General features: G+C 36.0%; 1 protein-coding gene across 8 annotated transcripts in view; it reads right to left on the bottom strand.

The window, feature by feature from the left end:
• Positions 1 to 446: 446 nt before the first annotated feature.
• KLHL7 (kelch like family member 7) overlaps positions 447 to 12,757 on the bottom strand; it is a 69,705-nt gene continuing 57,394 nt past the window's right edge. For 7 of the 8 annotated variants that reach the window (XM_527686.8, XM_001155436.7, XM_054687428.2 and 4 more), the window contains 4 exons: positions 9,932 to 10,172; positions 7,828 to 8,029; positions 2,810 to 2,907; positions 447 to 1,855 (listed from right to left, as the gene is read on the bottom strand). In XM_527686.8, coding sequence (XP_527686.2) covers positions 1,572 to 1,855; positions 2,810 to 2,907; positions 7,828 to 8,029; positions 9,932 to 10,172 — 825 coding nt within the window. In that variant the 3' untranslated portion in view covers positions 447 to 1,571. The remainder of the gene's footprint in view (positions 1,856 to 2,809; positions 2,908 to 7,827; positions 8,030 to 9,931; positions 10,173 to 12,757) is intronic. The other variant, XR_010158358.1, reaches the window with a different exon arrangement.

Genomic DNA, 12,757 nt, shown 5'->3' with positions numbered 1-12,757 from the left:
TGCCTCAGTCTCCTGAATAGCTGGGATTACAAGTGCACACCACCAGGCCTGGCTAATTTTTCTATTTTTAGTAGAGACGGGGTCTCATCATGTTGGCCAGGGTGGCCTTGAACTGCTGACCTCAAATGATCTACCCACCTTGGCCTCCCAAAGTGCTGGGATTACAGGCGTGAGCCACTGTGCCTGGCCTGAATAGTATACTTTAAATGGTGAATTGTATGGTATGTGAATTATATCTCAATAAAGCTGTACATTAAAAAACCCTACACAAATAGAAATATACCTATCATTATGTTTTTCCTAATTCCTTTTTGATTTAAACATTTTTAGGGTTTAAGACTATTATAACCTCTATATAAAGAAAAGTGAAAATTAAGAGACACTGGTTCACAAATTCTAAAAACAACCATTACCTAAAATACTTGAAGAACAAACTGAGTGGCCTATTTTAAGTTAAAAAATATTTAATATTATCAGATAAAAACATTGATTGTGACAGCTTTACATGTTTCATTCCATACACAGTGAAAAAGGCAAAGTATTACTAGGAAGGAAATGAGTAGTTGCGTTTGTAAAAGATTTATTGATCACATAAAAGCAATGAATAGGAGATGACATATATTTAACTCATGATTACAAAACTTTTAGAGACAACTAGGTTAAATATTTCATATTTTGGCTAAGGGAAAAGAATTCATGATCTTGTTAAAGAAGTTCAAAGTCAACACTGATATTGTACAACTACCAGTGCTTTTCTAATGATCTAGAAATTTGCTATAAATAGCTTTACCTTTTGCTAGTTAATCACTTACTATGATTGGATTTTATTTAACAGTGAGGACTAAAGAGGCAGAATCCTTTTTTAACCACTGGATAAAACAGAGACATAAATTAATAATGGGTGCTAAGCTTTACATTTTATGTTAAAAAGATGGAATATATTTAAGTGGATTGAATATATTTCATGAGGAGTTGGACATATTAAACCCCCAAATCTGTTTAGGAAGTTTTGTGAGAAAGTGTGTATATGCCTTGACTCACTCTGGCTTACTTTTAAAATGGAATACATTTGGCACTAAATAAAATAAATAGACAAGCAAACTATGTGAGACTAAGCTGCTCCATCTGAGTTGCCCATCTTGACTTACAATTCATACTATTTCTTAGTTCTTGACTGAGCACAAACAGACCTAACTGCATAGCACTTCTGTGATGCATGAAAATAGAATCTAGAGCTAAGATACTGTGCTTCACTGATGAGCCAATCTTCTATTCTGCCAAAATCATAGTTACAAATGTGAAATTCATTCAAGAAATTCATATTTTTAACAAATGCTTATACTTTTTCAAGTTTTCTTGCTAGATATGTTCTTGGTTTTGTGGCCAGCTAAAATATGATCTTTGAATTAAGGAAATCCATATAAAAGAAACATCTATTTTATAGGAACCTCATTTCACTTGAAACTTTCTTTACCAAAACACCAAACCAAAACTTTGTCACCAAACTCCTGGAACAAAGCACTGGTGGCTATATTTTAGAGTCTCTGATGAGTCTGAAGTCCACTCATTTTTCATGTTTCAAGGGTCTCTTCATTTGCTCCACAAGTATCGACAACACAAATTAAACAACTTGTGACTGGAAAAGCACGAACTTTGGAGTTGGCAACCCATTTGTCTGTTTCGGTATTATATTCGAGAATGTGTCCTAATCGACCAACACCCTGAAAACCAGCCAAGACATAAACTATAGAGCCAACTGCTGCACATTTCACTGTTACACCCTTCCATGGCATTGGTGAGACCATCTTCCATTCGTTCAACTTAATATCGTAATATTCCACATTGTCCAGACCACCTTCAAAAGAATAAAACATGAACAACATGAAAAACTATATCAACAATTCTAAGGTTTCTTAAAGTAATAACTTTTTGTATTTTTCCAATATTTTATTGTGAAAAATTTCAAACACACAGAAAAACTGTAATAATTTTACAGTGAATGTCCACATAGCCACCACCTAAATTCTTACTCTTATTTTAACACAATAGACATTTAATATTTCTTTTTAAATATTGATTTTTTTTCTACAAAATTAAACATGTTTTATCTATTCTGGAAAAATGCAAAATAAACCGATCAGTGACTTCCCCTCCGATTAACTTTGATTATAATTACTCAAATGTCCTTCTTTTTCCTCCTTGTAGCACTTTATGGAAAATAGCAATGGACAGGGACAGAAGAAGGAAAAGAAGTTACTGTTACACTTAAGTGATGCTTAAATGTACTGACTAAATTGAAGCTTGTGTCTAGATTCAGTTCCGACTCCCTTTCATTTAAGACAATTATTTAAGATACAAAATGCCAAATTTAGTCATTTAAAAATTACAATATTGATATTTTCATGCAATGTTTAAAAATATTTAGGAAACTTTACCATTTAGGACCTGGATACAAGCCTTAAAACTTGTATTTTAAAAGTTTTTAAAGGTTTTTTAAAGTTCACATATTTCTATTGCTCAATCGTTCTTAAGCTGGTGCGACATCATTCCCCAGGAGGTATCTGGGAATGTATAGGAGCCATCTAAAATTGTCACAATGACTGGTGACTACTGCGACATTTCATAAACAGGAATGTTTAACATCCTGCGATATTTTATCAAGTATGTTAATTCCCAGAAAGTATAAAAATAGATATAATAATATACATGGTAAATGCTTCTATCTAGATTTTTTAAAAATGCTTCAATAATTTAAGGAAGTATCAGCAAACTCATCAGGAAAGTGGAACAGTGAATTAACATCACATACCTAAACCATTCTGACCACCCACAGCAAATATCTTGTCTTTTACAAATACCAGCCCATGATTCTTCCTGGCTTCAATCATTGGACACAGCTCAGTCCATCTGAAAAAATTAAAGTTTTTAGTGTGCTTGTTTACAGGAAGTAAAAGAACTCATACTAATGAGAAAGGTCTATTATTCTAATTAAGTGCTCATTTACTACTCACATATGTGTACATATACGCACAAAATGTCTAGAAGGGTAGAAAACAAAAGTTGAACAATGATTATGGGTAATTTATTAATACACGGGGAAAACATGGATTTTATTCCTTTCAATTCTGATAGGATATAAGAAAATGAGGATATCTATTAAAAAACACGTTTTTAGAGGAAATCCATTTCCTGAGGTTCATAAAAACTTGTAATATGGGAACAAAAAAGAAGAGGAAGATGCTTAGAAGATAAATAATTCTTTTTTCTTTCTTCACACCTCTGCTGGCAGGAAATATTAACTAGTTCTATCATACCTAGCTTTAATTATTATTTATATATGCGTAAGTAAAACACAAACTTATAATGGGCCTCAGGCAATCAGGAAATTAATAGTATCTGTTACTATTCACATGTCCATCTTTAAATCTACACTAAGAACTTTATGCTGCTCTGGTAACAAAAAAGTACTATCATTCTGTCAAGTTTAATACCTCATGTTGCTCTGTTCACAGCCACTAATATATAAATAATGAAACTGAGAATATAAATGTGGACCCAAGTGTTAAAGGATATTAATTCACAGGTTGCAGCATTATGCATATATACACAGACAATCGAGTTTAGTTATTTTTTTCTGAGATTTAATACATTCTTCTGCATACACTCCCAAGACTGACATTTGTGATTGTGAAGGTGGTACTGGCACACAGGCTTGTGCTTTTAGCAGCTAACTTAAACCAAGAGACGCCAAACAACAGTAAGGACAACAACAAAAGGGAAACTTGGCATAAGAGTAACTCTCTATAATTATTGTTTATATCTCTTCTTTAAAATAATTTGATGGCCGGCCGGGCGCGGTGGCTCACGCCTGTAATCCCACCACGTTGGGAGGCCGAGGCAGGCGGATCATGAGGTCAGGCGATTGAGACCATCCTGGCTAACACGGTGAAACCCCGTCTCTATTAAAAATACAAAAAATTAGCCAGGCGTGGCGGCGGGCGCCTGTAGTCCCAGCTACTCGGGAGGCTGAGGCAGGAGAATGGTGTGAACCCAGGAGGCGGAGCTTGCAGTGAGCTGAGATCGCGCCACTGCACTGCAGCCTGGGCGACAGAGGCAGACTCCGTCTCAAAAAACAAAAAACAATTTGATGAATTCAACTTTATAAAACATAATTAAGGCACAATGATTAACTCTGAAATATTAACAATTCTTTTGTCTTACATTTATGTATTGTTTTAAAAATGGTTTGACAGTCACCACTCTCATTTTCAAAGTTCTCTGTTAAGGTGAGGTGGACAGCATGGCTCCTGTTTTTAGGAAAAACACACACGCTCATCCAGGTGAACTGACCGGCATACAGCTCGGAAGTGGGACAGCAGTAAAAACTAGGTCTTCACTGCCCTGCTCGTAGTGAGATTTATAGACTCAGCTATCATCATGCATTAAAACACAGTATCTGACTTGGAAAAATTCCATTTACATACCACTTTCTTCTCCAAATATAATGTTAATGATATAAAAAGACAGCATGTCTTTATGTATATCTAAATCTCCTGAAGGTTTAGAAAAAATTTTCACAAATTCCCCTTCCTCCTATAATTCACATGCAGAGTACATACTAGGTCCCTGCTATCTGCAATCTGAAGTTTAATGTTTAGAAGCGTTTTTTCGCCTGTAATCCCAGCACTTTGGGAGGCCAAGGTGGGCAGATCACAAGGTCAAGAGATGGAGGCCATCCTGGCCAACATGGTGAAACCCCGTCTCTACTGAAAATACAAAAATTAGCCCGTGTGGTGGCGTGCGCCTGTAATCCCAGCTACTCAGGAGGCTGAGGCAGGAGAATCGCTTGAACCTGGGAGGCAGAAGTTGCAGTGAGCTGAGATCGTGCCACTGCATTCCAGCATGGTGACAGAGTGAGACTCCGTCTCACAAAAAAAAAAAAAAAAAAAAAAAAGTCATTTCTTAAAATTCTGACCGCTCAAACTGTGTCACATTGTTTCCATAGACATAATTTCTTTCTTTCTTCAGTTACTTTATTATGAGCTTCTGCTCCTCTCCATCTTTTTTAAAACTGATTTTAAAAATGTGATACATAATACATGTACATATTTTTATGGTACCTGTGATATTTTGACACATGTATACAATGTGTAATGATCAAGTCAGAGTAACTGGGATATCCAGCACCTGAAACATTTATCTTTCCTTTTGTTTCTTTTTGGGCTAGGGAAGGAACCCAGGCCTCCCATGTTGCTGCTGAGGAATATCTTTTCTTTGTGTTGGGAACATTCCAATTCTTCTCTAGCTATTTTGAAATATACAATAAATTATTGTTAACTATAGTCTCCCTACTGTACTACTGAATATTAGAACTTATCCTATCTAACTGTATTTCTGTACTTGTTAACCAACCTCTGGTAACCATCATTCTACTCTCTACCTCCATGAGATCAACATTTTTAGCTCCCACATGAGTGACAACATGTGTTATTTGTGTTTCTATGGTCCATAGGCTTAGTTTTTCAGCTTCCAATTAAACACATTCTAATTATCAAACACTTAAAATGTCAAAATTGGGAAGAAATTCTTATTAAAAAAAACTTGGCTGGCTAGATAACTTTTTGTTTTTATTTTTGTTTTTGTTTTTGAGACAGAGTTTCGCTCTTGTTGCCCGGGCTGCAGTGCAATGGCGCGATCTCAGCTCACTACAACCTCCACCTCCCGGGTTCAAACGATTCTCCTGCCTCAGCCTCCTGAATAGCTGGGATTACAGGCACGCGCCACCACGCCCGGCTAATTTTTTTTGGTATTTTTAGATGAGACAGAGTTTCACCATGTTGGTCAGGCTGGTCTCGAACTCCTGACCTTAGACGATCCACCAGCCTCGGCCTCCCAAAGTGCTGGGATTACAGGTATGAACCACCACGCCTGGACTAGGTAACATTTTTAAAAGGAAATAATATAACATTTATTTTGAGAGTTGGATAATTATATTCACACTAGCTTTTCATTTGTGAAAATTGAAGGGCATTGAAGGGAACATAGAGAATTCAAATTTAGGCTCAATATATATAAAATGAAAGAAATGCTAGGTCTTGTAAGTTTTTAAATATTCCTGAAACTGAATATTCACCTAGTTTTAAAAAATACAGAAGCTGCAGAACTCCTTTATATTTTTACTTTGAACAAAAAAGTAAGTAAAAAATCAATATTAATTTACATTGATAGTGCCTGAATAAAGATGTAAAAATTTAGAAACCTGGAGTTTTTATGGTTATGGCTTCTCTTTTAAGAGATTTTTTAGAAATAAAAAATAATTAGCAGAATGAATCAGTTTTCCAACTAGTATGCTGTAACACTTTTTGAGCCTAGGGTTTATGGGAAGTAAGGTAGAGGTTCACATAAAAGGGAGCAAAGTTGGTAAACATCTTTAGCAAAAGACAAATTTCAAGACAACTTGCTTTTCTATTATTTGCATTGGAAAGAAGTTATTGATTATGCTTCCTTAAATCTTTTAAAAATATGTGGGAATCATAGCTAAATGCACATAATTAATCATATTTTATAATTAAGCTCTTATTTTATTTATTTATTTATTTATTTTTTGAGATGGAGTCTTGCTCTGTCACCCAGGCCGGAGTGCTGTGGCACAATCTTGGCTCACTGCAACCTCCGCCTCCCGGGTTCAAGCAATTTTCCTGCTTCAGCCTCCCCAGTAGTGGATTACAGGCACGCGCCACAACACCCAGCTAGTTTTTGTATTTTTAGTAGAGACGGGATTTTGCCATGTTGGCCAGGCTGATCTCATACTCCTGACCTCAAGTGATCTGCCTGCCTCAGCCTCCCAAAGTGCTGGAATTATAGGCATGAGCCACCATGCCTGGCCTCTTATTTCTTAATTTTAAAAAAAGCAGTAGCTGGAGTTGAAGACTTCCATGTTTTGTAGTTTGGCAATATTTCCTAAATATAAAACTTCAAGCACGAGAGTTTTGATGCAACTCTGGCATAGCATTTTAGTGAACGTATTCACCCAGTAACTTGTTCTAGTAAGGGAAGAACAATGGGCAATCCAGCCATATGATCAAGTGACTTTTCTTATCAAAGCTCTTTGGATGTTTCCATAAAAGGTACGACTAGGGTATCATCTGTTTTATGTCCTCATCAGCTTTAATGTCACTACTCACAACCCGTGCCCTCATGCCCTCTCCATTATTCAATGATTAGCACATTTCCTTTGGCTACATTGAATGTGTTCCATCATTAACTACAAGGTCAGAAAAACTGGCTAACCAGTTACTTCTTTAGCATTTTACCTTTTTGACACACTTTGCCTTTTTAAAAGCAGTTGATTTAAGAATAATTTTATTTAATAAACATGAATCTAAACGTACTTAGGAAGTTTACACCTAAAAAGAACTAGGGAGGCATGATTTATTAATGCCATGAGCCAATATCTAATATTTCTACTTAAGGACAAATTTATTGCTGGTCATAAACTCCCCCCTCCTCCTCTACATTTCCTGACCGCTCAAACAAAAACATTTTATGAGTTGATGAATCAATCAGATGTGTCTCATTCACAGGCATTTATTGCACGCAGAACCAGAAAGAAAGAGGTTCCCATGGGGTGTAAGTTCAAGCCATTTCTGGTGTAAGGGAAAGGTCCAGGTCATAAACATGCCACTGACCCTAGCACACTCAAAAGTTTATATACACTCTTCACTCAAGGACAAAATTCTTCTGTTGGGTTCCTCTGGTCTTTTGACATCTCCTACAGAGCTTATAGAATACAGTTAACTGTAAAATAAATTTTAAATAGATACATACGTTTCTGTGGCAGGATCATAAACTTCACAGGAATTAAGCACTCTCCCAGAAACATTGTTTCCTAAACTTCCACCACAAACATAGATTAGGCCATTGGCTTCCACCATCCCATGGCTGCAGCGCTGGGTCAGCATGCTGGGCTTTGTGTGCCAGCTTTCAGTTCTCGTATCATAGCACTCAAATAAATACAGAGCTGAGTTTCCTGTAAAAGAAAAAGGCCCCATCATGCTTAACTTTAGTGTGTGCGGGGGTTTGGAAAGAACTGACTGTAGATCTTATTAGTTAAGGAAGGAAGAATTTAGGGTCATACGGCCATTTTCATACTCAATCAACAACAACAACAAAGTGTAGGAATAGTTTAAGAAAACGCTAATAATCCTGTTTGTATAGACCCTGGAAAACATCCTTAAAATGATCTGTTGGAAATACTAATTTATTGGTAATTAAACTTTAGAAAAATAAATTTGATTTCAAAAGAAAAATTAAATAAGAAGCCTTATATATGTCTTCAAGCCCCATTATGCATGACGGGAATTATCCATACTTCAAATGTTTATATAAAGTGGAAAAGCATAATAGTTCCTTACAGATGGTAGACCCATACCTTAACATATGAAAACTACTATCTGATCATATTCTTATTTAATATTCTGGAATAGCTACAGCACCATTAACAAAATTATATTTCCTAACTATTCTCAGTTAGTGTGGTATATCCTGAAATCACACTGGTCCCTGCTTGAGTATATTCTCAAAATATTGATGTATATTTCTGATGTATTTTGATTACACAATTTAAAGGCAAAACATACATTCATCATGTTTTGAAACTTCTACACACTGTAGGAGTTCAATAAAAAATTTTAGAAATGATACTATTAAAGATTAAGTGCTTTTTTTTTTCCTTCCCAAGGACAAAAAATTTTAGAAGTTACCAAACTATTTCTCATCTCCCACCATTCTGGGCTAATATCAAATGATTTAAAAACGACAACACCTTTATAATTCTGCGTTGCAACTAAGGTCTGTGAAAAGTAAAGATCAGAAAATAACAACTAGAAGAAGCAATGGTCATGACCAAAAATAACTTATTTTTAACTTTTTAAACATTCCTGATTTGGTAGGTTCAGTGGGTGGACACTATAGGAAAATATATAGTATATAGTAGATTAAAAAAAAACTACTATTTAAGCTAAAAACACACTTAGCAAAGGCTGAAGAAATGAAGTTATCTGCAGTACCACAGAACAGTTACCGTCTATCATCTTTAAGATTTATTGTATTTGAAATATTCTACATTATAACAGTCTGTGAAGAATGCTTTTAAAGAGAGGAAATGGTTACATTTAGGAAATAGTGATTTTTCTTGTATTCATTTGACATATAGTTGAGGGTAAAAACATAAGTATGCAGACCAAAAGTATAACCATTTACGGTCTCCCTAGTTTTCTTTATTAGCCCATTATTTAAGCTAAAGAAATTACTTGAAAATGAAAGCATACAAAAGCTATTATGTATCTAGCCTGCACCTATTCATTTAGAAAAATTATTCATTTAGAAAAAGAGCACTACTGGACACTAACACACTATCCAATAAGGTTTTTATATCCACACCCACATCCCATTCTGCTCAATAAGCATAAATACCACTACAGTCATTAAAAACTTAAAGAATAAAACAAATGAAAAAGAGCATTCTTTTTTCTAATAAAAAGAAAGCAAATATAATACAAATTTTAAAAGCCTGAATATAGTAACTAGTTCTTAAAGAGTCTATAAGTTGAACTCTGAAACCTTTAAAACAAATAATATTATGCAGCCCAAATAATTTAGAACTATAATTCAGATAATGTCAACTAATGCTTCATTATGATAAAAAAAAATGGGCCATTAATCTAGGAAGCTAAAGTTCTGTAATTTAATGGTTTGTAAAGCAATGGACATAAACCTTCAGGGAGATGAGCTCTAAAATGTGACAAACACATATTTAAATTACCAAGAAAGTATCTGGACAAATAATACCAGCTGTTTATTTAAATATGAAAGCCAAGATACTTGGCTTTAAAGCATATGCCCCAAACCAAAATACTTAAGAAGTTCTTACCTACTTCTGAACCTCCAGATGTATAAATTTTGCCTTCTGCAGCACATGCAGCAAGGCTGTCTCGAGGTGTCGGAGGACCCAGTTTCGAATACCAGCTATCTTTCACTACATTATAGCAGTCCATTCGCTTTATTGGGAAAAGCTGAGAGCCTCCCAAAATGTATACTACATTGTCCCAAAACACGCATGCTGCATCTCTTCGTTTTTCAAAGGGGCAGCGGATGTCTGTCCAGCTATAATCCTGTAGCAGAAAAGGATGGGAAGCTTTCAGTAAGGAAAAATATATAACTGAAAAGGACAATGCAAAGATACAGTCAAAAAACATATAAGAATATGTTAATTTATTAGACTACACATACAAATGTTTGGCTTGAGACTATTACCAATTTAATCTTGTGTGGTTTCTGCAGAATGTTGATTAGATGGGGCGGAGGGCAAAAGGCAGGCACATGACTGCTTTGGGTCCTTTCTGGCTCTAAAATAAACTTAAATATATTTGGATGTACCATCACCACCCTGTCTTCTATTCCTTCTGTTATTGAAGACAATACAAGAAGATTCTAACATAAGTTGTTTTGTTATTTTAAAAAAGCTTCTTTTTCAAATGTAAAGGTCTCCATCCCTTCTCTGCCAGATATACAGTGTGATATAAGTAATCAATGGATAATATAAAGCTCAAATTGCCATTATCCTACTGATAGTCTAAAGCCAGAAGGTATTTTTTGGACTTCTTTATTAATTTTCTATATTGAGTTGAGCCAATGTAGTCAGCTGGACTTTAAAACTGTTGATGTTTATAAGGAAATACTTGAGTAATCTCTTCTGAGTACTCTGGATACTCACTTTTCACCCCAATGATTAGAAATACACACCTATCAGTACTTGACAGTAAGGGCTGTTCACAGCATCTGTTTCTTCACTGTGTTTGATAGCATCAAAGAATGCTTGTGCCGCCCTTCCATGTATGTGCATGGGGGGATGCCCCTAAAGTTATAGTATCTTGGACCCTCCCTTTTTTTGAGATAGGAAGCTACAGCGTTCCTGCTATTTTCTGAAAATAGTCAGGGTCAGATAGGAATTCATACCATTCCCAATCTCACCAAGGAAAGCACTATGTGTGATTATTGAGTTTCCTTCGAGAAAATCTGACTGATAACCTATGATCGTATCCAGTGTTTCAGGCATTCATTGGATTGAAGTATCACAGAACATCAGGAATGGTCTCTTAGGAAAGGAAGAGCCCCTAATGTAGAATACTTTGACTCCTGACAAAGATGAACATTTTGCTTTTTAGGTGACCAGGAAAATAGAGCCTTAATAGCTTAGGATGTTATTCTCTAATTAGGATCAATATCCCCGTAGGTTACTCAGTGGTGGGCACACAAAACAATGTGATAAATATAACATGTTCGTGAAACTTCAATTCCACTCAATAAACACTTGAAAAACTGGGGGAAAATATTTTCACTTGTTCTCTTAGAGAAACTGTATACCACAGAATGAAATAAAGAGATAAAATAATGATCATATTGTACAGGGAACAATCCCTCAAAGATAAACTAAATCATTCTCTTAAATGTTCTTCATATCTACTCATAATTCCTATCTAATCAGGTTTATGTAGCAGAGAAATACAATTTCATTAACTGCATTAACTCAGTGAATCTCAAATCTTGTCACTCTTACCCCTAATTTATTTGACATTTATTACTTGAGAGCTATATGGGAAACTTTTTTTTTTTTTTTGCTGATTATAGTACCTAGATACTGTATGTAGTTGGCGGGGGGTGGGGTGGGGAAGAATAGATGGGAAGTCAGTCTTGTCAGCTCAGTGGCTATGACTGTTGGGCATTACCCTAGTGATGAAACTAGTTCCAACCTGGGCTTGCAGGTGAAGGCAGTGCTATTTATTGCTCCCTGCAATAGGGAAATCTACAGGGAAATCTAGAGGAATATGCAGTTCTCATGTTAGCAAGAAGATGGACAAATAACAGTAGAGTCACAGATGGGACGGTGTATGTGTGTGGGCAGGGTCAGGGAGCTGTTACCCTAAAAATATGATTTAATTCACTTAAGTTTTACTGAGTATCTATTCCATGCAAGTTCTTATACTTAGGTGCTGAGATGTGAAATATGGAAAATAGGAAAGCCTGGAAAAGATATGGGTAGAAGGATTTCTTAAATTTTGATATATCTCTCATTATACACACATACACATGTGGACACATCCATGTATAAAGTCCTGTCTTCCTTGGTCCTAGTCAGCCTTTCTTGCCTCTGCTGTGATATGCCATGCTATACTTTTTTTCTAAGCTCAAGACTGCTTTCCTTTTTGTAGGTTTTCCTGATTTCTTTCTTCTGAATCCTTACCACTTGAAGTCCAGGCTTGATGACTGAACACTCCATTGTATCTTGCCCTATGTGATTTTCTAGCTGTAATACAATAGTTCTCATTGCTCCTACAAGAGTAAAAGCTTCGGGCCGGATGTGGTGGCTCATGCCTGTAATTCCAGCATTTTGGGAGGCAGAGGCAGGCAGATCACGTGAGGTCAGGAGTTCAAGACCAGCCTGGCCAACATGGTGAAACCCCCGTCTCTACTAAAAATACAAAAAATTAGCCGGGCATGGTGGCAGGCACGTGTAATCCCTACTACTCGGGAGGCTGAGGCAGGAGAGTTGCTTGAACCTGGGAGGCAGAAGTTGCAGTGAGCCGAGATCATGCCATCGCACTCCAGCCTGAGCAACAAGAGCGAAACTCCGTCTCCAAACGAGCAAAAAAAAAAAAAAAGAGTAAAAGCTTCTTGGGAGTGATAAGTTCTAAATATT

Source organism: Pan troglodytes, chromosome 6 (genome assembly GCF_028858775.2).
Source record: "Pan troglodytes isolate AG18354 chromosome 6, NHGRI_mPanTro3-v2.0_pri, whole genome shotgun sequence".
Lineage (NCBI taxonomy): Eukaryota > Metazoa > Chordata > Mammalia > Primates > Hominidae > Pan > Pan troglodytes.
The sequence above is the reverse complement of the archived record's forward strand: the minus strand, read 5'-3'. Positions and strand labels throughout refer to the sequence as shown.